Genomic DNA, 21,777 nt, shown 5'->3' on the forward strand with positions numbered 1-21,777 from the left:
TATTATTTATAAATAATATTATATTAGGGAAATTTTCCCAGACATATTTTTGACCTGGGGGTAGAATTGATTGTGAAATGGAAAAGGAAAATGCTTATGAACTTGCAAATTAAAAACATGATGCATTTAAAGTAGCCCTTTTTCATTTTTATTTAAGAAGAGAATTTGTTCTAGTGTGCGATGGCCGAACCTGTTCCTTTTCGTGGAGATAATTTCTCCTGCCTTAAGGAAATCCCTTCACATGGCACAGAAGAGGCTGGAGTGCAGAGAAACTGGTAGAGATGCAGTTATACAGTCTACCTGGGCCCCACAAACTATCAGATAAAGAGAATAAATAAATTCAATTGCTGCACATTTGGCAGACTAACATTTTCAGATTAATTAAACAATAAAATATATATTTTTACAACATTACATGTAAAGAGTCAAGTGGAAGTTTTTCTAAAGTTATTTAATGATATTTATATTATGGAAGCAGATTTTACCTTTTTTCCCGTTTTCAGATATAATAAACATGCACAAAACAAAAGCAAACGGCCAGAACACAAAGCTGGAAAACCCACCCGATTGACGAATATAAACTCAAAATTCTCCCACACAACAGAACCTCTATTCCTCGCTGGCTCCAAATCTCTCAGTGAAATGATCAGTGGTTCGCTATCTGTCACCATCAAAACGCTCCACAAATCCCGCGAATGATTAATTTCCTTATAAACCATTGAATCAGATCCCGAAGCAGTTAGGTTCTAAAGGAAGCTTCGGACGTCACTGATCATGTGACTCTGGCCAAACGAATCAAGCTTCGACACAGTGCTTCTGAAGCAGTGTTTGATTATTATTATTATTTTATTTTTTTTTATTTTTTTTGACACACGCACTGGAGCGTCAGCTTCAAGCGGGCCATCACTAGCCTTAACTCTCGCGGCCTGATACCGGTCCATGGCCCGGGGATTGGGCACCGCTGAAATGGAGAACTCGATGATTGGAGGTTGTCATGGTTCTGAGTCATCTGACCCAGCACTCTGTGGTCATAGTGTTTGTGACTGTGTGTTTAGGGACTAAGAGTTGTGAATCAAGGACGGAGTCTGTTTGCCAACTTGGAAATGGTGATTCTCCCAGGCGATCAAATGTGCTCAACAGGCTGCTGAGGTCCAGCCATTCCCTGCACCTGTACCAGTTCCTCCCATAAGGAGATTAGATCACCAGGAACTGGATGACTGACAACCTATAGACATTTAGATTATCATTTATTTATTCTGGTGGTAGGTCTATCATGATAAATTAATCAAGTACATTAAAATAAACAGTGAAAGGAATACCTAACAGACAGAAACGACAAGATAAATATTAATGAACCTTATTTTTAAACTAAATTTCAGTATAACAGAAAGACGAGGAGTAAAACAAAAACTAGAAAGCGAAAATTTCAGAAGAAATTTAAGTGTGCCTATGCCGCTGCCAATGAGTGTAGTTTGCCTTTAATGTGGTGCAATTAGTGCAGGTTGCCATTTATAACTCTGGAGGGAGCAAAATGCAACATGACTGTAGTTTGCTATTTATACCACAAGAGGGAAGGAAATGGAATACAGCTGATTTTCAAGTTAAATCAAAGTAAGCTTTTTTTTATCTCTGCTATATGCAGTGCAGCATACAGAGAGACAAGAGAAAGAGGCTCCAGTTACACGATTACAAAAGAAGTTAATAGATATAAAAGAAATAAGAAAATATGTTTACGTTTCAGGTGTTCAAGATAAGTTACAATTTAGAATTTACAGTTTTGAGTCGTTTAAAGTGAACAGTCTAGCAGATTTTAAACAGAGGTAAGTTTTCTTGGTAGGGGAAAAAAAAAGTCCATTAAGCGGCATTCAATTTTTATTTCAAAGTTATTTTAATGTGAAAAGGGAAAATACCACATTCAAATTATGAAATTTCCCCGTGTGGGACTAATAAAGGTACCTTATCTTATTCAAACTATATTTTGTACAAATACTATTTACAATAATGTATTCCATTTAAACATGATATTTAGATTGTGGTAAACACCAAAGCAATATAAAATAAGGAAAAAAGAAACCATTCAAGTAACTTTATATTATGAACCGAAGACTAAGGCAAAAGTATAAATGAAAAGCATACAAGCATTAATATATATAGATAAACCCAACAATCATATGACCCCCTATGAGCAAGCACTTTGGCGACAGTGGGAAGGAAAAACTCCCTTTTGACAGGAAGAAACCTCCGGCAGAACCAGGCTCAGGGAGGGGCAGCCATCTGCCGCGACCGGTTGGGGTGAGATGTAAACAAATCAAAAACTGTCCACAGAGCTACAGGGGGCACACTGGGATCGCAACAGCAGCCATAGAGGGAGACAGATTAGGATGTTCTTTCCAGTACTGAAGTGGGTCGCTTTTCTTATGTGTGCGTTCTTCTCTCAGAGGTAGGTCTCCACTTTAGTTTCTTCTCATGAGGCATTCACGGATACTTCTGGATAAGGGTCATTTGGAAGCAAGAGGTTGGCTGACTTTGCAAAAACAGCTAGAAAACAGATAAAAGCAAAACACAATTTAAAACAAAACAAGAGACATCACAAAGCGCAGGTCTTCAGTTAGCGAACTGGCAAGTCATGATGTTCTAATAAATAATTGCAAAAACAAATGTAACTTTAGAACTAAATTACCCAAAACCAAATTAAAAAGGAAGTAAAAAAAGAAATTGGTTTAATACTGGTGTCTTTTGATTAAGTAAGTTGCCATGTGAGGTAAAACCACACGTGGCTGTAATTTGGTGGCCTGTATATAGTTCCAATCAAAGCGTATACTTGGCTTAAATGGGTTTAATACTGGTGTCTTTTGATCACTTGACTGTATATAAACCTGTTGAACAAAAGGTGCATTTTAATTTCACTATACCTGCCCATCCTTGTAGCTGGTTTCTAGAAGAGTGGCACAGTTTCAACATCAGTGTAGGGCTTCTCCACTGCCTTCACTGGACAGAACACATCTGAGGAGTTATGAATGAATGGATGACTTAATGAATGGATGAGATTATAGTTTGTTTCAAACATATCAATATCAAATGTTACAATATAAAGTAAGAAACAAAAAAAATACAAATGACCTGTTATGGCAGGGATCCCATCAGGTGCAGTTGCAGTCTTTCTGTTCACGTTTCTGGTCAGCTCTTCAATGGATGACAGCACACAGCAGTCTTATCTATGAGCTCCCACTGGTGAGCTGTCAGTGTTGCTGGTAGAGTGTGCTCAGAAAAACTCACTTTTGACATGAAGAAACTTCTGGCAGAACCAGGCTCAGGGAGGGGCAGCCATCTGCCGCGACCGGTTGGGGTGAGATGTAATCAAATCAAAAACTGTCCACAGAGCTACAGGGGGCACACTGGGATCGCAACAGCAGCCATAGAGGGAGACAGATTAGGATGTTCTTTCCAGTACTGAAGTGGGTCGCTTTTCTTATGTGTGCGTTTTTCTCTGAGAGGTAGGTCTCCACTTTAGTTTCTGCTGATGAGGCACTCACGGATACTTCTGGATAAGGGTCATTTGGAAGCAAGAGGTTGGCTGACTTTGCGAAAACAGCTAGAAACAGATAAAAGCAAAACACAATTTAAAACAAAACAAGAGACATCACAAAGCGCAGGTCTTCAGTTAGCGAACTGGCAAGTCATGAAGTTCTAATAAATAATTGCAAAAACAAATGTAACTTTAGAACTAAATTACCCAAAACTAAATTAAAAAGTAAAAAAACAAATTGGCTCAATACTGGTGTCTTTTGATCACTTGACTGTATGTAAACCTGTTGAACAAAAGGTGCATTTTAATTTCACTATACCTGCCCATCCTTGTAGCTGGTTTCTAGAAGAGTGGCACAGTTTCAACATCAGTGTAGGGCTTCTCCACTGCCTTCACTGGACAGAACACATCTGAGGAGTTATGAATGAATGGATGACTTAATGGATGAATGAGATTATAGTTTGTTTCAAACAATATCAATATCAAATGTTACAATATAAAGAAAGAAACAAAAATACAATTACCTGTTATGGCAGGGATCCCATCAGGTGCAGTTGCAGTTTTTCTGTTCACGTTTCTGGTCAGCTCTTCAATGGATGACAGCACACCAGCAGTCTTATCTATGAGCTCCCACTGGTGAGCTGTCAGTGTTGCTGGTAGAGTGTGCTCAGTCGCAAAGACATGAAGATCACGTTTTTGTTGCAGTAGGCTTCGCACCACGTAGAGGCTGGTGTTCTGTTGTGTCTGCGTATAAGAGAACATGATTGACTTTATTTTTCAACAAATTTGGTTCAGAGTGTATAGGAATTAATAAAATAGAAGTACATTAAAGAATGTTACAAGAGGACTCACTGTACATCTTGCTGTAGGTGCTGATATCCATATTTAAGTCCATCTGTATGACTTCTAGTCGAGAGTAGGCCAATGGGGAGTGTTTAAACAGGAATGGGTGACACAGCCCACACTTGGCAAGTCCATATCCGTCATACCCTTGCAGTAATTTTGTTTTAGTGAATAACACAATAAATGGGGTTGTGATAACTGATATGTATTCAGAACACGTGATTGGAGGCAGTCGTATGGCTGTGATATGTAAAGGTGATTAATCAGTGTGTTTTTCGGTAGTTGAAGCAGTAATAAGTTGTGCATATCCTCTTGACTGAAACAGTTCATGGATGGGGTTTTTTTCCTGTGCTCATAAGGTCCTCATTGAAGTCTCCACAAACAATAATTGGTTGGTGATTCATCATTTCCAATGAGTCCAAAAGACTTTGCATTTGTGGTAAAAACCTCACGTAGCTGTAATTTGGTGGCCTGTATACAGTTGCAATCAAAGCTGTGACTGGCGATTCAACCTTTACAACAACAAATTCAAGGTCAGTCACATTTTGCAGGTATTTTCGAGACTCTGCTGTAAGAATTCTTGTAGTACATTGCAACTCCAGAGCCATTTACCTTTGCCATGTCTGTATGGTTTGTGTAAGAGACGTGTCTGTTGCGTGTGGCCATGTTGTATTGTTCCACCTGGAAGTGGGGAGAAACGATGATCCAGACAAGTGTGTTTCTGTTATACATAAAACATCAGCAAGGCTGAGATCATGGTGGCATCTCATGTCCTCCATGTGAGTTGGGAGACCTTGTGCATTGTGGTGGATAATTGTCAACGTGGGGACTGTGGGAAATGCTGATTTTAAGAATTGCAACAGTGGTCTTACATTCTCAAATGATGCATGTCTCATATTTTTGAGTGCATCTGTGATGGCAGGATCAGCATAGATTTTCTTTTCATCAAAGTCTGTGATGTACAGTCCTTTAAGTGAGGTTGTGCGGCTGAGTGCAACATAGGCCATTCCAGGTTCAAAAACACGCTTCAAGCATACTACTGCTGATTCCATTGTCATGCCTTGTACTTTGTGAGCTGTACATGCAAAGGCCAACTTCATTGGAAATTGCCTGCGAACCACTCCTTTTTTACTTGTGCATTCTTCACATTTCTCAATATACACAAGATTGTCTGAGGATCCTTGTATTTTTCTGCGAAATTTTTGCCCAGAATTTTCATTGTCCAGCGTGAGTCCAATGAGATTCACAGTTTTTGGTCCATCCTGTGTGGCTGTCACAATGTTCGTGATTGTTCCAAATGTCCCATTAACAAGCCCATCTTCAACATCCAAATTTCTGATAATCATAACACGCACTCCAGGTGCAGCTTGTATGTTATCAGGTAAATCTCCTTTGTTGCCTTTCATCATTTCTGCCAGGAGGACCATCTCACCCGTTCGTGGGTCTTTTCTGTAGTCTTCTGCCTGAATATTTATGATATCAGAATGAAGAGCAGTTACAGTTGCTGAATTGTGTTTGTCGACCTCTTTGTTTGTAGCATAAATGTGTAATACATTAGATGGACAGTCTTTTATGTCATGGATAGCCTGTGTGAGCAAGGCTTTGTCATTGGCTTCAAGAGAGTCTGTTTTTTGCTTCACTCTTATCCTGTTCAGAACTTCAGCAAAAGAATGATCATCTTTCTGTCGCATGATTTCTGTCAGGTTGACCATGTGGAAATAGTCTTTCCAGAGATCAAGGACATTGTCCTCGTACACACAGAGTGGTTTGGCTTTTCCAAGGGGTGGCAGCTGGTAAAAGTCTCCTACTGCAAGGATAGACATCCCACCAAAAGGTTTCTTGTTTCCTTTGATCTGCTGAAGTCTCCAGTGGATGTAGGCAAAAAGGTCTTTAGAAACCATAGATATCTCATCAATGATCAGAATCTCTGCATTTGAAAGTGAAGCTCTCACTTCATCCAGTGCATTCCCCAGTCCCTGATAAGGCGGTTTTAAAGATCTTGGCAGCTTTAGCAGAGAGTGCAGTGTTTTCCCAGATATGTTAAAAGCTGCAGTGCCAGTAAATGCAGTCAGTAGTACTGCAGGGTAGGACATGTCTGCTTGGTCTCGGAATCTGGGGAGTTGGTGCAAAATCTTTGTTGCCTCCTCATATATGCACTTGATAACATGTGATTTTCCACAGCCAGCTCCTCCAGAGACAAAATAAAAGAACTGCTCAGGACAGTGACCCCACACAAGTTTGAAACACCACTCACGCACTGCGTAGAATATGGATGCTTGGGTTTCATTCAGACTTTGGTACATTTTTCTGACAAAGTCTGGGCTTAGCTTTGGTGCTACGATTGCTGGCATGGTTCCACTGCTGCTACCACTGACTTGGTAGTCAGGAACAATGTCCATTTCATTTTCGTCAGTGTCATGTCTGGATTGTCGTTGGGCCACACACTCTAAACGATCTACTTCAACCTCAGGTGCAAAGGTGTTCCATGCATTGATAAGTGGGCCTTGTTGTTCAATCTGTTCCAGTGCCCTTTCCATTGTTTTGCCATGGCCTTCATAACGCTTTTTGTTAAAGGTAACAATTGGCCGTACTGCAAAACCATGTTTTCGTCCACTTTTGTAGAACTGCTCGGATGTGGGGTATTCTGTGTTTTTAAGGTCATCATTTGATCGATGTGGATAATTTTTTTTTTTGATCAAGGTCTTTTTATTGAACAAAGAATTGCTTCCAACAACAATTATGGCAAAATTAACAAACAGTTGCGCCCCCACCCCCCCACCCACCCAGAACAGTGTAACTAAAACCCAGCCAGAGAGGAAAGGAGAGATAAAATAACATTAAATTAAATTACAGATACAAAGTAAATAATAAAATAAATGAACAACAGCAAGAGAAAAAAAAAACAAAAAAAACCCACTCACACGCACATTAAGCAATAGTATCCGGACTTAATCTTTCAAAGTAAGTAAGAAAAGGTTGCCATGTGTCATAAAACCTCCGAACCGAACCTTTTACAGTGTAGCGGATCTTTTCCAGTGGAAGTGGCTCTTTCCATTTCAATAATATCATTCTACGGGCCAAAAGAGTGCAGAAGGCCAGAAGATCAGAGTGTGATTTGGAAAGACTGGCATCACAAGGTGTCACTCCAAAAATAGCTATAAACGGGCAGGGTGCAATTGGAACACCAAATATGGTGGATATGGTTTCAAATATGCTTTTCCAAAAGCTACCCAGTTTTGGACACGCCCAGAACATGTGAAATAGGGAAGCAGGCTCTCGTTTGCACCGATCACATGTGGGGTCAAACCCATCCTTGATTTTGCTCAGTCTAGTTTTAGACCAATGGAGACGGTGAACAACTTTGAACTGAATCACCACATGTTTAAGGCAAATAGATGACGAAGAAATTCTATTGATTATCTTATCCCAAGTCTCATCTGCAATCCGTTGGCCAAGATCACTTCCCCATCGTTCCCTAAGTGATTGCAATGTGGACAGCCTAAAATTACTTAACAGCTCATAAACATCACTTATAACCCGCTTAGCATTTGGTTTAAAATCAAAAATATCATCCAAAAGGGATGGAGGTGGACAGGACGGAAAGCAGTCAGTATTAGAAGCAACAAAATTCCTGAGTTGTAGATACCTGAAAAAGTGTGACTGAGGGATCTTGAACTTGTTCACCAGCTGTTCAAATGAGGAAAAGATATTGTCCGTGAAAAGAGCAGTCATTGACGTTATTCCAAGCTTTGTCCATATGTTAAATGCCTCGTCCGACAAGGATGGGGAGAACATGCAATGTCTATGCGGTGGTGCATTAAGAGAGAGTTCAGTCTGTTTAAAGTGCCGTCTGAGCTGATACCATAACTTCAGTGAGTGGACAACAAGAGGATTCGTGGTGAAGCTGGAGATCGGTCCCGCCAGAGGTAATCTGGCACACAGCAAAGACACCAGGGAGGATTGACTCACCGACAGCCGCTCCAGTGTTACCCATGATGATGATAAATTATCATGGTCTTTTATCCAGTACAATAACGCTCTTATATTAGCTGCCCAGTAATAAAACAGAAAATTTGGGAGTGCTAAGCCTCCTGCGCTCCGCGGTCTTTGTAATACACTCTGTTTCAGCCTAGGTGGTTTTTTGTTCCAAATGAAGGAGGAGATTTGACTATTTAGATTATTAAAAAAAGACTTGGTTAAAAAAATTGGAAGACACTGAAAAAGATATAGAAATTTAGGAAATATAGTCATCTTAATGATATTTAATCTACCACCCAGCGAAAGAGGCAAGGACTCCCACTTTCCAAAATCCTCCTTTAGTTTAGACAATAAAGGAAGATAATTAGTTTTATACAAGTTTTTATGGTTCTGCGTAATCCAAATGCCCAAGTATTTGAACTTGTTATAGCTGAGCTTGAAAGGTGCTAAAATAGACGAAAGTTCCCCGGTTATTGTACCTAAAGGCATTGCCTCACTTTTCCCGAAATTCACCTTATATCCGGAAATTGTCCCGAATTCCTTAAGTACATCTAAAAGTTTAGGGAGGCTATTTGAAGGGTTGGAAATAAACAAGAGCATGTCGTCGGCATAAAGAGAGACTTTATGCTCGATATCCCCACGACGTATTCCCTCAACCTCAACACAGTGTCTTAGAGCAATAGCTAGCGGTTCAATTGCGATGGCAAAAAGGAGAGGTGACAAAGGGCACCCCTGTCGTGTGCCACGCTGAAGCTGAAAAAAGGGGGACAGACTATTGTTGGTCCGAATGGCCGCTACAGGGTCACAGTACAATACTTTTATCCAGGATACAAAATTACTCCCGAGGCCAAATTTTTCAAGCGTATGGAAAAGAAAGTCCCATCTCACCCGATCAAACGCTTTCTCAGCATCAAGTGAAATAACAGTTTCCAATACAGTACCTTTGACATGGCTATAGATTATATTTAATAAACGTCTAATATTAAAAAACGAGTACCTGTTTTTGATAAAGCCTGTCTGATCAGGTGAGATAATGGAGGGCAGATGTTTCTCTAAACGGCGGGCCAACACTTTAGCAAGGATTTTGGTGTCCGTGTTCAGCAAAGATATTGGACGGTATGAGCCACAATCTAAATGATCCTTATCCTTTTTTAGAATTAGGGAGATCACTGCTTGACGCATTGTTGGAGGCAAGGATTGTGAGAGGAAAGATTCTTCAAAAGTCGATTTTAACAATGGATTCAATTGGTTAGAAAACTTCTTAAAAAAATCGGAAGGATACCCGTCGGGGCCAGGTGATTTTCCAGACTGCATACTCCGTATGGCCATTTCAATTTCAGCATCAGAAATGGGCTCCTCCAAACTGGTGGCCGCATCTTCTCCTAAGGAAGGGATATCAAGTTTCTCAAAGAAATTTTCTAGAGCCAGGTCATCCTTAGCTGGGGGGGAGCTGTATAAAGTCTGATAGTATCTAAAAAACTATTATTTATACCTTGGTTATCCGTGCATCTTATTCCCTGGTCATTCCGGATCTCAGGGATAGCTTGATTAGCTGTTCTTTGTCGTAGCTGATGAGCTAGCAGCTTGCCTGTTTTTTCTCCATGTTCATACGAGTAGCTACGCAACTTCGAAATTAGATACTCAGCCTGTTTTGTAGATAGAAGATTATATTCAGTTTGTAATTTCAGCCTACGTTTATATAATACCGGATCAGGGGAATGGCTATATACAGCGTCTAGTTTAGTAATTTCGTCAGCCAATAGAGAGAGTTGCTCAGTATCCCTCTTCCTTTTGTTCGCACAGAATGAGATTATCTGGCCTCTCAGATATGCTTTTAGGGATTCCCAAACAGTTGATGGTGACATCTCTGGAGTTTGATTGATAGCAAGAAAGAAATCTATTTGAGACCTAATATAATTAACAAACTCTTCGTCTGCTAACAATACTGGGTTGAACCTCCATGGCCGATAATTGGAGTAGGCATTGGGGATACGCAGTGAAAGAACAACAGGTGAATGATCTGAAATCACCATGGCCTTGTAATCACAGTCTGTTACCAAAGGGAGGAGTTTTTTGTCCAGAAAGAAATAATCTATACGAGTATATGTTCTATGGACATTAGAAAAAAAAGAATATTGACTTGAAGTTGGGTTACGAAATCTCCATACATCAGCTAACCCGTAGTTATGAAGAAAACGCTGTATAACACGTGCTGATTTTGAAACAGGCGTGCATCTGTGCGAGCTGCGGTCCATAGCAGATAATGAGCAATTTAGGTCCCCACCAAGAATAATATTATGTGTTGCCATGTTGGGAAGCCGTGCAAAGACGTTAGTGAAAAAACTATGATCGTCCCAGTTAGGGGCATAGACATTTGCTAAAATCAAGGGGAAACCATATAAATGTCCTACAACTACAACAAAACGGCCTGCAGGGTCTTCATCTACAGTTGTGGCTATAAATGGTAAAGTTTTGCTTATCAATATTGCTGTCCCCCGAGCTTTAGAATTAAATTTAGAGTGATATATCTGGCCTACCCATCCAGACTTGATTCGAAGATGATCAGAGGTACGCAGATGCGTTTCCTGAAGAAATGCTATATCCGTTCTAAGTCGTTGTAAATGAGTAATAACCTTTTTCCGCTTGACTGGATGGTTGAGTGATTTTACATTCCAGCTTACAAAATTTACCACCCGATCACTAAATGATCGCGCTGTACTCATCTCTGCTCAAATAGTAAAATATGAAAGCTCCAGATGCACAACAGGCATAGGAGAAGAGAAAAGAGAGGGGAAGAAGAGAAAAAAAAAAAGAAAGGGAAAAACAAAAAACACAGTGATAAGTAAAATAAACATATCTGGCTGAAGCTCAAACCAAGAACACAATGAGCAGTTACACCAGATCGAACATGGTGACTGCCAAACCCCCTGCAAACAGATCCACACATATAGCCTAGTGCTTGTATGGGTTACTATAAGCCAGACTCTTAGGCTCCCGCTGGCCGCTTGACATAACATATCCTACAAAAAAAAAAAAAAAAAAAAATATATATATATATTGTGTGTCGTGTGTGTTTGTGTGTGTGTGTGTGTGTGTGTGTGTGTGTGTGTGTGTAATAAGTGTGTGTTGATGTGTGTGTGTGTGTGTGTGTGTGTGTGATGTGTATGTGTGTGTGTGTGTATGTGTATGTGTATTATTATGTGTGTGTGTGTGTGTGTATATATGTGTGTGTGTGTGTATATATGTGTGTGTGTGTGTGTATGTGTGTGTGTGTGTGTATATATGTGTGTGTGTGTGTGTATATATATGTGTGTGTGTGTGTATATATATGTGTGTGTGTGTGTGTGTATATATGTGTGTGTGTGTGTATATATGTGTGTGTGTGTGTGTATATATGTGTGTGTGTGTGTGTGTGTGTGTGTATATATGTGTGTGTTTTTGTGTGTGTGTGTGTGTGTGTGTGTGTGTGTGTGTGTTGTTTGTGTGTGTGTGTGTGTGTGTGTGTGTGTGTGTGTGTGTGTGTGTGTGTGTGTGTGTGTGTGTGTGTGTGTGTGTGTGTGTGTATATCCTACAAACATACATTCATGCATATACACATATATCGACATCCAAACAAAGTATAGAACTTTTCTAAACCCAATGGTATTGCCATGAAATAAAATGAACCAAAATGTGTTTATGAAATAAGTTTAAATGTCTGAACAAGAAGTGTCTCTTAAAGCTTTTCATCACCGTGCGAGCGCTACGACAAACAGAGTCATGTACACTCAGCCGTAACTGAGACAACCAACCGTAGCACTGGCGCTCCCACATAGAGCAACAGGCGCAGCCTCCTCAGACGTTGATAATATGTTCTTTAACATATTCCATTGCCTTCGCCGCATCCAGAAATTCTTTCTCCTCCCCGTTGTGCGTGATACAAAGTCGCGCTGGGAACCTGATCCCAAAACGGATACCTTCCTGCTCACGGAGAAGTTTCCGGACTTCTGTAAAAGCAGCCCGAGCTCGGGCCACCGAGGTCGTAAAATCCGGGAATATTGCAATCGGCTGTCCATTGAACCTCAGCGGAGCTTGGGTCCTGGCACGGCGTAGAATTTCCACACAATCCTGGTAGTAATGAAGCTTGGCTATGATGGCCCGCGGGTTGCCACCCGGCTTTCTCGGGGCCAGACTCCTGTGTGAGCGGTCGACAATAACATCTTTATCCATACCCAGCGCTTCACGTAGTAGCGCGGATACGGCCGTGGTGGAGCTCGAGTCCGGGCCCTCCGGGACCCCTATGATACGGATATTGGATCTCCGCATCCTGCCTTCCATATCATCACATTTATCTTTCAGGTCAGATAGCTCCTTCCTCAAAGTCTTCACCGTAGATTGCAAGGTGACCACCTCATCGCTCCACATTGACAGCCCGTCCTCTACTTCTTTCACCGTGGCCTTAACTCCATCCATTTCAGCGCGCGCTGCCGCCGTATTGTTAGCAATCTCATTTCTCACTTCTTGCACGTCAGCCCTAATGTTATCAAAATCTTCTTTCAGTGCATTCCTGAGTTCTTCTTTTAACACCACGCTGATATCATCTTTAATGGATTGAAGAAGCTCCAATTTCAGGGCATCAGTGTCCACAAAGCGCCCATCGCTCTGCTGAGCCCGTTCCTCAGTGGTCGCTGAGCCGGGCGCCGCTCTTGGGCCACCATTGGTATTCTCGCCCGAGGATGCGCCGGGCCTAGCCGCAGTTCCTCCGGTGTACTTGTATTTCCTTAGGCTAGATGCCATTTTGTCTCGAATGAAGCTTTAATATAGTATATAAAACTGTTAGCTTCCCCTGTGACATAAAATGAGACTTTGTAGGTTGAAAAAAAACTATTTCTGAAACTCTGTTAGCGGGAGCCTTCAGAAACACGTCCTACTCCATTGCTGGCTCGCTGAGCGTATTCTGTGTTTTTAAGGTCATCATTTGATCGATGTGGATAATAAAGTTTTAGTAGTCTGCTATAAAACTTTTCTGGTTTCTTTTCTGAGAACCGAGGATATCTGACTATTGCAGTTTTCTCCATTGTTCTTTTTTGAATATAACCCATGTTATTCAAGAGGGATGGCATTTTTGGACTCTGTTTGACAGCTGTAGAGAATCCTGTACTCTGAAGCAAATTCAGCCAAACACATTCTTTCAAACTCCAGTGTTCTGGGTCTGTTTGCATATTTTTCTGGCAATCCGGACATCCACACATTTTCAGCATCTGGTGACATACTCTGCAACCTGCTCATCGGGAGACTCATTTTCAGGGCATCATCATCAGTCTGTATGAAAACCACACTGCGTGAACACTTTTTTAGTGACAGGCTGCATGTCCTTGCCACTGATTCTTGGGCACTGACTTATCTGTGTTTAGCATATGCCTGCATTATCTGTTTCATTTCATCGCTTTCATTGACACTGGACTTTTTTTACCTCCTGGATGACTCCATTAAGAAATTGTGTCATCTCAAATTCGGGTTTAGAGACAAAAGACATCATGTACTTACGGCAGCTGTAGTCATCAATGACATATTGGATGTCCATGTTCTCATTCTAGGCCCTCAGCAGATCTGCATTGTACGCATTCACCCAGCAGTCATTAGGTTCACGCTTTAACAGGATGACATGGCCATTGCTTAAATTGAAGACACAATTCAAGTATTGCTCATAAGTTAATTTGCATTTGTGAAGCGGCTCAGACAAGTCTTCAAATGAGGAATTTGGGTCACAGAGCAAATCTCTCAATGGCTGGAGTTTTTCTTTGGCCTCTTTCTGTTTTTTTGGGCAAGAGCCATTTGTATATTTTTGTTTTTTTTATTTTTTGCTTTTGTTTTTCGTTTGTGCCTTTCTTCTTACTTGTGCTATGCTGCTTATCATTGTGGTCATCGTCATCATCTGGGCTTGGGAAAGCGATCATTGTCTGGTCTATGGGTAGTTTGGGGAACCCAAACCTACATGACACATTACCTGTTTTACAGGATCTGGAGTGATTTCTGCTGTGGACTTGAACACAATTTTGTGAAGTTCAGGATCGGCATTTTGGTCAGGCATCTTACATGTTATGTACTTGTCAATAAATTTGTACACGTGGTCTTCAAGGTTCTTCCAAAATTAGGTGCATCTTTGACCCAAACCAGTAAATGGACAAGAGGGCTACCTCTGGCCTGAAACTCCACTCGATAAAAGTAATCTTCTACTTCACCGATGGGCTGTGCTGGGGACAGGATCAGTGTTGTCATTAGTGCATCGACTCTTTTTTCAAACAATCGCATCACAGTCACAGGGTTGCTTCGGAGAATTTCACACTTTGTGTTCCAGTCAAGTTGTGAAAATTCCACCTGTTCACCTTGTTGAGTTTTTATGATCTCAACAACCTCAGGCCATCTCATTTCAGCAGCTGAAAATGTCAGAAAAAAAGTTGGCTTTCCTAACTGTCTGACCATAGCATGTAGGTCTTTCAGTGCCTTCTCCCAATAGGCTGGAGTACCTCTCAGAGGTTTCATGAAGCGTGTTGCGTCTTTGTTATTTATCAGTTTCTCCACTTCGTCTTTATTTTGAAGCATTCTGTTAGAAATTTTACGCCCATCCTTGGTGATTGCCTTTCCTTTGCGCAATTGGATGGACATGCTGTTTGTAGCCATGTGTGTTTCTGTTACAAACTGTGCAAAGAATAGGTAGCTTTGGTCAGTTGCAAACCGTGTGTCTGCAGAGAACAGCCGTGTATTAAAATACATGCTTGGGGAAAGTTTAACTTGTCTGGCTTCATCTAATGTGTTCTGTCCAGTTGGGAACTGCACAGGAAAGGCCATGGCTTCAAGTTTAGGAACAGAGAAGAAGCCAACAGGTCTATTTCCTTGCGCGGGTGCAATGCTAAATATTCCTTCACCATATGATAAAATGTCCTGTGCTATATCTGGTGGTTGCATACAGGTGTCTAGAACAAGACCAGGTCGAAGTTCTTCCTTTTCTTTCTCCATATCTTGTAAGGGCTCTTCATTTGACTGTTCAGGCTCCATTAGTTGGTTTACATCATGACATGGCTCAAGCAGTCCAGCTGTTGTATCCTCAGTGGTTCTTCTTTCTGGTACAATTTGCTGGTCGAAATTTCTGGGCAGTGCATCTTGAATATCTGCATCAGCAGTGTCATGTTCCGTCTCGATTATCTGATTACTTGTGGGATCAGCAAAAGTAACTTCATCATCAATAGATACATCTTTGTATTCTGAATGTATCTCTTTTAGCTTTGATAATCCTGCTAACACGTTCTTCATGTTTACAGTGTAGAAGTGTTGGTAACCTTTGAATCTGATGTGTCTCTTCAGTTGTACCTGCAGGAGCTGGGCTTCACTGTTAGGTCTGGGAAGACAGTTTACTGTGGTTTCCACATCCGATGGTACACAAACAACAGCCCCATGTACGGCTCTTTGCTGTCCTTTTGGTAATGCAATGATTTTTGCAAACGGGAGAATTTTAGCAGTCAGTTGTCGTTCTAGTACATTTAATCGACTCAGTTCAATTGGAATGGTTGCTAGTGCTAAATTGTTTGCTACTGCGACGGATGGCATCTTGCCTCTTTGTAGGTGGTTGTCACAGTTGTAGCAAATCCACTCTTCCATTCTTTGTTTTGGGAAAGTACAATTAGCTGAGCATTCCCTGTCACAAACATGGACAAATTTTCCTGTCAAGCAAGTGGCAACAATGTTACTATTAGTAACATACTTTGATCTTTTGCAGTGTTTAACTTGATTAGGAAACAGAGTTCTGTGGCACACTGTACAGACATGGGTGGGTCCTAACTGAATGGCTTCACGGAAAGCTAATGTGGCTACTTGTATCACACTGTTCACTACAAGCTGGGGCTGTGCTTCAGACTGTGGACCCTGCTGGAACTGTGTTACTAGTCGTCTGTATTTCTTCTTTATTCTCTGTGCACACAACTTTTTATAAATGGCAAAAGATGCAGTGGTAGCCATTTTGTGTCTCTGGTACTGGGCACAGCGCTGTATATGGTGCAGTCTGAATTGTGAGTCATTGTGATACCTGTCATAAATTGATTTTCTCTGTTTGTTCCTGTAGTTTGGATCAGATGCATATTTTGTTCTTATGTATTTTTTCATTCTGCTTTGAAAGTCAGTATCCGTGTTGTACCTTTGGACCAGATATTGCTTCTGTCTGGTTTGAAAGTCAGTATCCGTGTTGTACCTTTGGACCAGATATTGCTTCTGTCTGGTTTGAAAGTCAGTATCCGTGTTGTACCTTTGGACCAGATATTGCTTCTGTCTGGTTTTAAAGCTGGTATCCGTGTTGTACTTCTGAACCACATATTTTTTCTGTCTGATTTGAAAGTCGGGATCCGTAGTATATCTTCTGATAATGTAGTCTCTCATTTTTTGTTGAAAATGACGATCACTTTGGTATCTCTTCACCTTGCAGGCTTTTACTTTTTCTTGAATATGAGGATTGGCGTAATATTTTTTGGCTGATAACAGTCTTTGTTTACGGTAATGATAGTTTTCAGCATATTGAGTTTTCATAGCCTGTAATCTTTTCATTCGAAATTCACGACAGGAGGCATATCGTTCTCTTTCGTGTCTTCTTTTGTTTGTCTTCTTTGCCACTTCTTCAGTTGAAGATTTGTCTTTAGCTTTTACATACTCCCTCTGACTTGTTTGAGCTTGACGAATAGCTTTCTTACGTTGTCGTTTATTTAATTTGCTCACATTTCTTGCTGTTCGGGGGGTTTTAGCCATTTTGTCATCTGGTGAGTTTAAAGTATTGTCTAACATCGTCATGTGGGTTTTGGCTGATTCTGGTTCAGGCATTTGCGCAGTGGGATTCGTGATTTGTGGTTCATCATTTTGTGTTGATGATGTAGCTGTAGCTCCTGGTGTTGCCTGAGTTGACTGTCCAGGGGGTTCCGTGTGACTGCTGACTGTTTTGAAAGAAACAGGCACAAACTCATATCGTGCATACTTGCCTTGATTTTGAAAAAGGTTATGCACGTGGGTGATCAGGTCATTCACATGAGTGAAAGTGAGCATGACTGCTGTTCCATTTGGCTGACGTAAACCCGCTGCACTTCTTGAATGTGAATCAAATAATCCATACCTCCCAGATTTGTCACGGAAAACCGCAATGCACTCAGGTGAGACCATGAGCAAAGCAAAGTTCACATCTGTTGACAGACATACAAGGCGACTAGCAAGAGGCAACCACCACTCTGTTCTTTGAGGACTGTTCTCTGCTGCTTCCAGATATCCATAACTTATGTCATCGATTTTCACACTGTAGACATTTGTGTCAGTATGAAGTTCTTTGGGCAGGTCCTCCATGGTCAGATGATCGTGTGTATAACGCTTCTCCTGCAGAAGATTTGTTTTAATCCAACAGTAGAGTGCATCTCCCTGTTCAAGGACCTTATCAAGTATGACTGTGTTGAACTGGTATTCCTCATTAAGGTAGGCCAGGAATGTGAGGGCATTACATGTGCACTGATGATTTCGAGAGAATTCTGTGTACCTCTCATCACTCTGACAATGAGTTGCACTGACACTCCAAAAGGGCTGAACTGTGTTGCTCTGTAGCTCCTCCGTCAGTAGGTCTTCATTTGTGTCATGGAAAGGCTGATCAAGAAATGCAAAGGTGACACATACCGTATTATTGTTAAACATTTTATGATATGTGTTTCAAGGTTGAGCAATAAAATACATTTAAGTGTTGCTGCAATAATGTAGAAAAATGTTGTGTTTTTATTTTTTTAAGTGTCAACGACTGAACGTAGTGTAAAGCGCTTTGGGAGCCTTGGAGACTAAGTAAAGCGCTATACAAATACAGGCCATTTACCATTATAAATTATGTTAAAATAATTAAGCAATGTTCAGGCAAATTAATCCAAATTATATCACTCGTCAATCATAGTACAGCATCAGATATGCCAGAAAGAGAAAGGCAGAAAGACAGTGACAGGAACAGTGAGAGTGAGTGAGAGAGAGCAGAGGTGGGAAGTAAAAATGACAAATACTTCAGATATCTGTAATTTGCTTGAGTGCTGTTTTTTTTAATGACCTTTAACGAAGGTCATATCTGTACCTTCTGCTCCTCATATTTTCAAAGCAGTTAATTTCTTTCAGTATAACACATTATTTTAGGTTGCTGCGGGCCTTCAAACATCAACTAAATTGCAGCCTAAATACAAATATATGAAAGGAAATCCTGTTTACGTATTATTCGTAAGAGGATCTCAGATGCTCTTTAATTAGATGTAATTCGTTCACTGATTTCAGATTAAACCAGATGGTTCTGTACATGTGCCATAAAAACACGTTTCATAGTTGTGTTACATTTTGTAAAGAAATGACACAAAATTCAGTTACAGGTTAAATGTGATTGAAACAGAATACACTGACATCCATCTTGATAAAAGATGAGTGTCACAAAGCCATGTTTGTATTTATTTGCACTGCTTTTCACTGTGGATGTCAATTTATGTGAAGCTTTAAGTATTAAATGGTATAAATGTTTTTTTCTGAACACACACATGTATATAATATATATGTATATATACGAAGAGAGCGGAGAGAAGAGCGATGAGGAGGGGAGCGAGAATTGAGAACGGATTTGAGAGTGGAGACGGAGAGGGAGTTTAGTATATTTAGTACGAGTTAGCAAGCATACTTAAGGTGAAAGACTAAATATCAACCCCGGGTCAGCAAAGATCACATGTTACTAATTTGTTATAGACATTTGTGGACATACCTTTTTAGGTTGAGAATTTGATGCCGTGTGGAAATCATCAGTTGCCCAGACTCGTTTTGCTGGTGGACGAGTGTCTGAAATCTGATAATGGGTTACATACAGTTAATCAAAATTATAAAAACCTACTAAGAGTTGAAACAGAGTGTAACACTGGATACTTTAAAGAAAACATGAAACAGTAGTGATTACTAAACTTACAATAAAAAATAAAAAAAATCCCAGCTGTTTGCATAACTACTAAGAGATTTGAAAGTGAGTGTAACTTTAGAAACTTTAACGAAAATATGGAACAGTAGTGGTTACGTAACTAACAAAGGGGATACAACAAAATTCTTGCTTGCATAATACTAACATGTAACCATATGTCTTTAACATTTAATGGTAATGTAACTGTCCACTATAAATCCTTAATGGAGGAAGACGTTTTTTTAAATTTACCTTGCTGCCTGGAGGACATAAGGAGGTGGGTCTATTCTCCGTTACCAAGGACAACCTGGCTGGTGCTGTCTGCTAACCCAGGAAAAACAGTATATAATGTTAAGACATTAAGTGACCTGACACATTAATTTCACTCTAAAATGCAATGCATGGCATGAACTGGTATGCCAGTTGGGTAACAGATCGTTTTTCTAGTGGATGTGTGTCTGAAATCTGATGAGAGGTTATGTACAGTTAGTCAAAATTATAAAACCTACTAACAGATTTGAAACAGAATGGAATATTTGATACTGAACAGTAGTGGTTACTAAACTTACAAAGCAATAAAAAAAAAATCCCTGCTGTTTGCATAATGCTGAGATGTAACCATGAATATGTCTATAACATGTAATTGTAGTGCAATTGTCTGTTGTAAATTCTTAATAGAGGAATATTTTTTGATATTTACCTTGATACCTGGGGAACATAAGGAGGTGGGTCTATCCTGTGTTTCCAAGGATAACCTTGCTGGTGCTATCTGCTAACCCGGGGAAAAGGGTATAGAAGACATTAAGTGACCTGACACATTCATTTCATTTAAATGCTCTGCATACCATGCACTGTTATGCCAGTTATGTGACATTATAACAAACAATCCTAAACTGTATGGGTAGGTGTTCTTAACTGTCTCAAACGTGTTTCGAAAACTGTTCAACTGTCTGTGATCACTACCATATCTTCATTACCTGGTCAGATGGAAAACTACTGACTGCCTCATCTTGGTTGTGGCCAGTGAGCATTGGGACAGCAGGATCGACCAGGTCAAGTGGTTTCCAGCGCTTCTTTTGTGCCTGGGATCTTTTATTTTTTCTCGGCATCTGGTAGAATGTCAGCAGAAAAACAGAATATTAATTGTTGGCATTTCAAGCATGTGATCAGACCCAGCTTTCATTTTAAGTCAAGCATAATAACCAGGTAGCTGCATTGGTAATCAAAAGACTTTACAATGCAGTAAATCGACAAACAGTAAATGAATCAAAAATTCTGATGTATACCAGCATTTTTTTATTTTAACCCTCTGATACACAAGATGACTACAAGAACCAAAAAAAAATAAAAAAAATCTCTCTTTTCTTTAAATAGACATATTGATAGTGTCACTACCCGGTCTTAAGGCTTTGTTAAGTAAAGTTCCATAACAGTTTGTATATTGTAATTGGGAAAGTGATTACCTTGAAAGTTGGGAGGCAGATTTGTTGACCACGACAATTACTCCATTTTGGTGTACAGTAATTGGGAAAGTAATTACCTTGCAAAGCTGGGAGGCAGTGTTGTTGCTGGGGCGCTGGTAGAATGCCAGCAGCAAGCAAACCCAGATGTTCACAGCTCCTACTTAACACCTTAAACTTTCCAAACAAATCTTACAAGAACATTTGGCAAAGTGATTGGCTTGCAAACCTAGGAGACAGTCTTGTTGCCCACAACAGTTTTGTTAGAGTAATTGGAAAATTGGGTACCTTGCAAGGCTGACAGGCAGTCTCGTTGCTGGGAGGCGGTCTTGTTGCTGGGGCTCTGGCAGAATGCCAGCAGCAAGCAGACCCAGATGGTCACAGCTCCTACTTAACACCTTAAACTTTGCAAACAAATCTCACAAGAACAATTAGCAAACTGACTGGCTTGTAAAGCTGAAATGTAGCCTTGTACTGTCTGGTTTAAATGTCCCACTGAGAGACAAAGAGGAACTTTACTGTTTGGAAGGGAGTAAAAACACTGCACCATCTAATCTTAAGTTTTAATTACAAACAACGGCTCTGGAATAAAATGGCATCCAGCGCTAGACAACACCTATTTTCTAGATATCAGCTGAACAAAAACATAGAAAATATAAGGGGGGCACTTACCTTGGCTGAAGCAAGAGTTGAGGTGTTAAAGGCTGCTGTAGTTAACGCCTTATAAAAACAGAAAAAGAGGTGTGAAACGCGGCTACAACGAAGCTATTGTTTCGGACGCGGCGACAGTCGCCACTTAAAAGTTTTAATTACAAACGATACCTCTGGAATAAAGTGACATCCAAGTGCTAACCACACCATCATTTTGTAGATATCAGCGTCCAGACACAGAAAATCACTTTCAAAGTCAATTTCAAGCCGGAGAGGCTTACCTATGCTCAATATCCGCTAGCTAGCTTTAGCAGCGTGCCGAACATGACCACGACAGACAAAGAAATCGCGATCGCCCC

General features: G+C 40.5%; 2 protein-coding genes and 1 long non-coding RNA gene across 8 annotated transcripts; all 3 read right to left on the bottom strand.

Moving 5' to 3' along the window:
* Nucleotides 1–2,308: 2,308 nt before the first annotated feature.
* On the bottom strand, nucleotides 2,309–4,305 carry LOC121813516. Its single transcript, XR_006053740.1, has 6 exons — nucleotides 4,051–4,305; nucleotides 3,846–3,936; nucleotides 3,277–3,592; nucleotides 3,121–3,183; nucleotides 2,913–3,003; nucleotides 2,309–2,538 (listed from the first exon to the last, which is right to left on the bottom strand). It is a non-coding gene; the product is annotated as an uncharacterized LOC121813516 (long non-coding RNA).
* A 672-nt stretch (nucleotides 4,306–4,977) lies between these two features.
* LOC121813515 (ATP-dependent DNA helicase PIF1-like) lies at nucleotides 4,978–13,376 on the bottom strand. The gene is made up of 2 exons (XM_042217328.1): nucleotides 13,314–13,376; nucleotides 4,978–7,043 (listed from the first exon to the last, which is right to left on the bottom strand). The coding sequence occupies exon 2, from the start codon at nucleotides 6,904–6,906 to the stop codon at nucleotides 4,978–4,980; it is 1,929 nt and encodes a 642-aa protein (XP_042073262.1). The 5' UTR covers nucleotides 6,907–7,043; nucleotides 13,314–13,376.
* Nucleotides 13,377–14,410: 1,034 nt separating this feature from the next.
* Nucleotides 14,411–21,767, bottom strand: LOC106633021. 6 transcript variants are annotated; one of them, XM_042217329.1, is made up of 6 exons: nucleotides 20,848–21,767; nucleotides 20,285–20,416; nucleotides 20,008–20,079; nucleotides 19,560–19,631; nucleotides 19,122–19,202; nucleotides 14,411–17,989 (listed from the first exon to the last, which is right to left on the bottom strand). In XM_042217329.1, exons 2-6 carry the CDS (start codon nucleotides 20,414–20,416, stop codon nucleotides 14,426–14,428), a joined length of 3,921 nt encoding a protein of 1,306 aa, XP_042073263.1. In that variant the 5' UTR covers nucleotides 20,848–21,767; the 3' UTR covers nucleotides 14,411–14,425. The 6 variants fall into 6 exon arrangements, with proteins under 6 accessions (XP_042073263.1, XP_042073267.1, XP_042073266.1 ...); XM_042217333.1 differs by having other exon boundaries at nucleotides 14,411–17,728; nucleotides 17,886–17,989; nucleotides 20,008–20,076; nucleotides 20,285–21,767; XM_042217334.1 differs by having other exon boundaries at nucleotides 16,538–17,728; nucleotides 17,886–17,989; nucleotides 20,285–21,767.
* Nucleotides 21,768–21,777: the final 10 nt, after the last annotated feature.

Source organism: Haplochromis burtoni, unplaced genomic scaffold, assembly GCF_018398535.1.
Source record: "Haplochromis burtoni strain Fernald_Lab_line unplaced genomic scaffold, NCSU_Asbu1 Contig_1821, whole genome shotgun sequence".
In the NCBI taxonomy this organism is placed as follows: Eukaryota; Metazoa; Chordata; class Actinopteri; order Cichliformes; family Cichlidae; genus Haplochromis; species Haplochromis burtoni.

Excerpts from the sequence above, each read along its gene's own strand:
- LOC121813515 (XM_042217328.1), bottom strand. The coding sequence starts at position 6,906 with ATGGAAAGGGCACTGGAACAGATTGAACAACAAGGCCCACTTATCAAT.
- LOC106633021 (XM_042217329.1), bottom strand. The coding sequence starts at position 20,416 with ATGCCGAGAAAAAATAAAAGATCCCAGGCACAAAAGAAGCGCTGGAAA. Across the intron at positions 20,080-20,284 it reads GTAGTTTTCCATCTGACCAG|CAGATAGCACCAGCAAGGTT; the intron begins GTAATGAAGATA and ends TCCCCGGGTTAG. Across the intron at positions 19,632-20,007 it reads TATGTTCCCCAGGTATCAAG|CAGACAGCACCAGCCAGGTT; the intron begins GTAAATATCAAA and ends TTCCTGGGTTAG.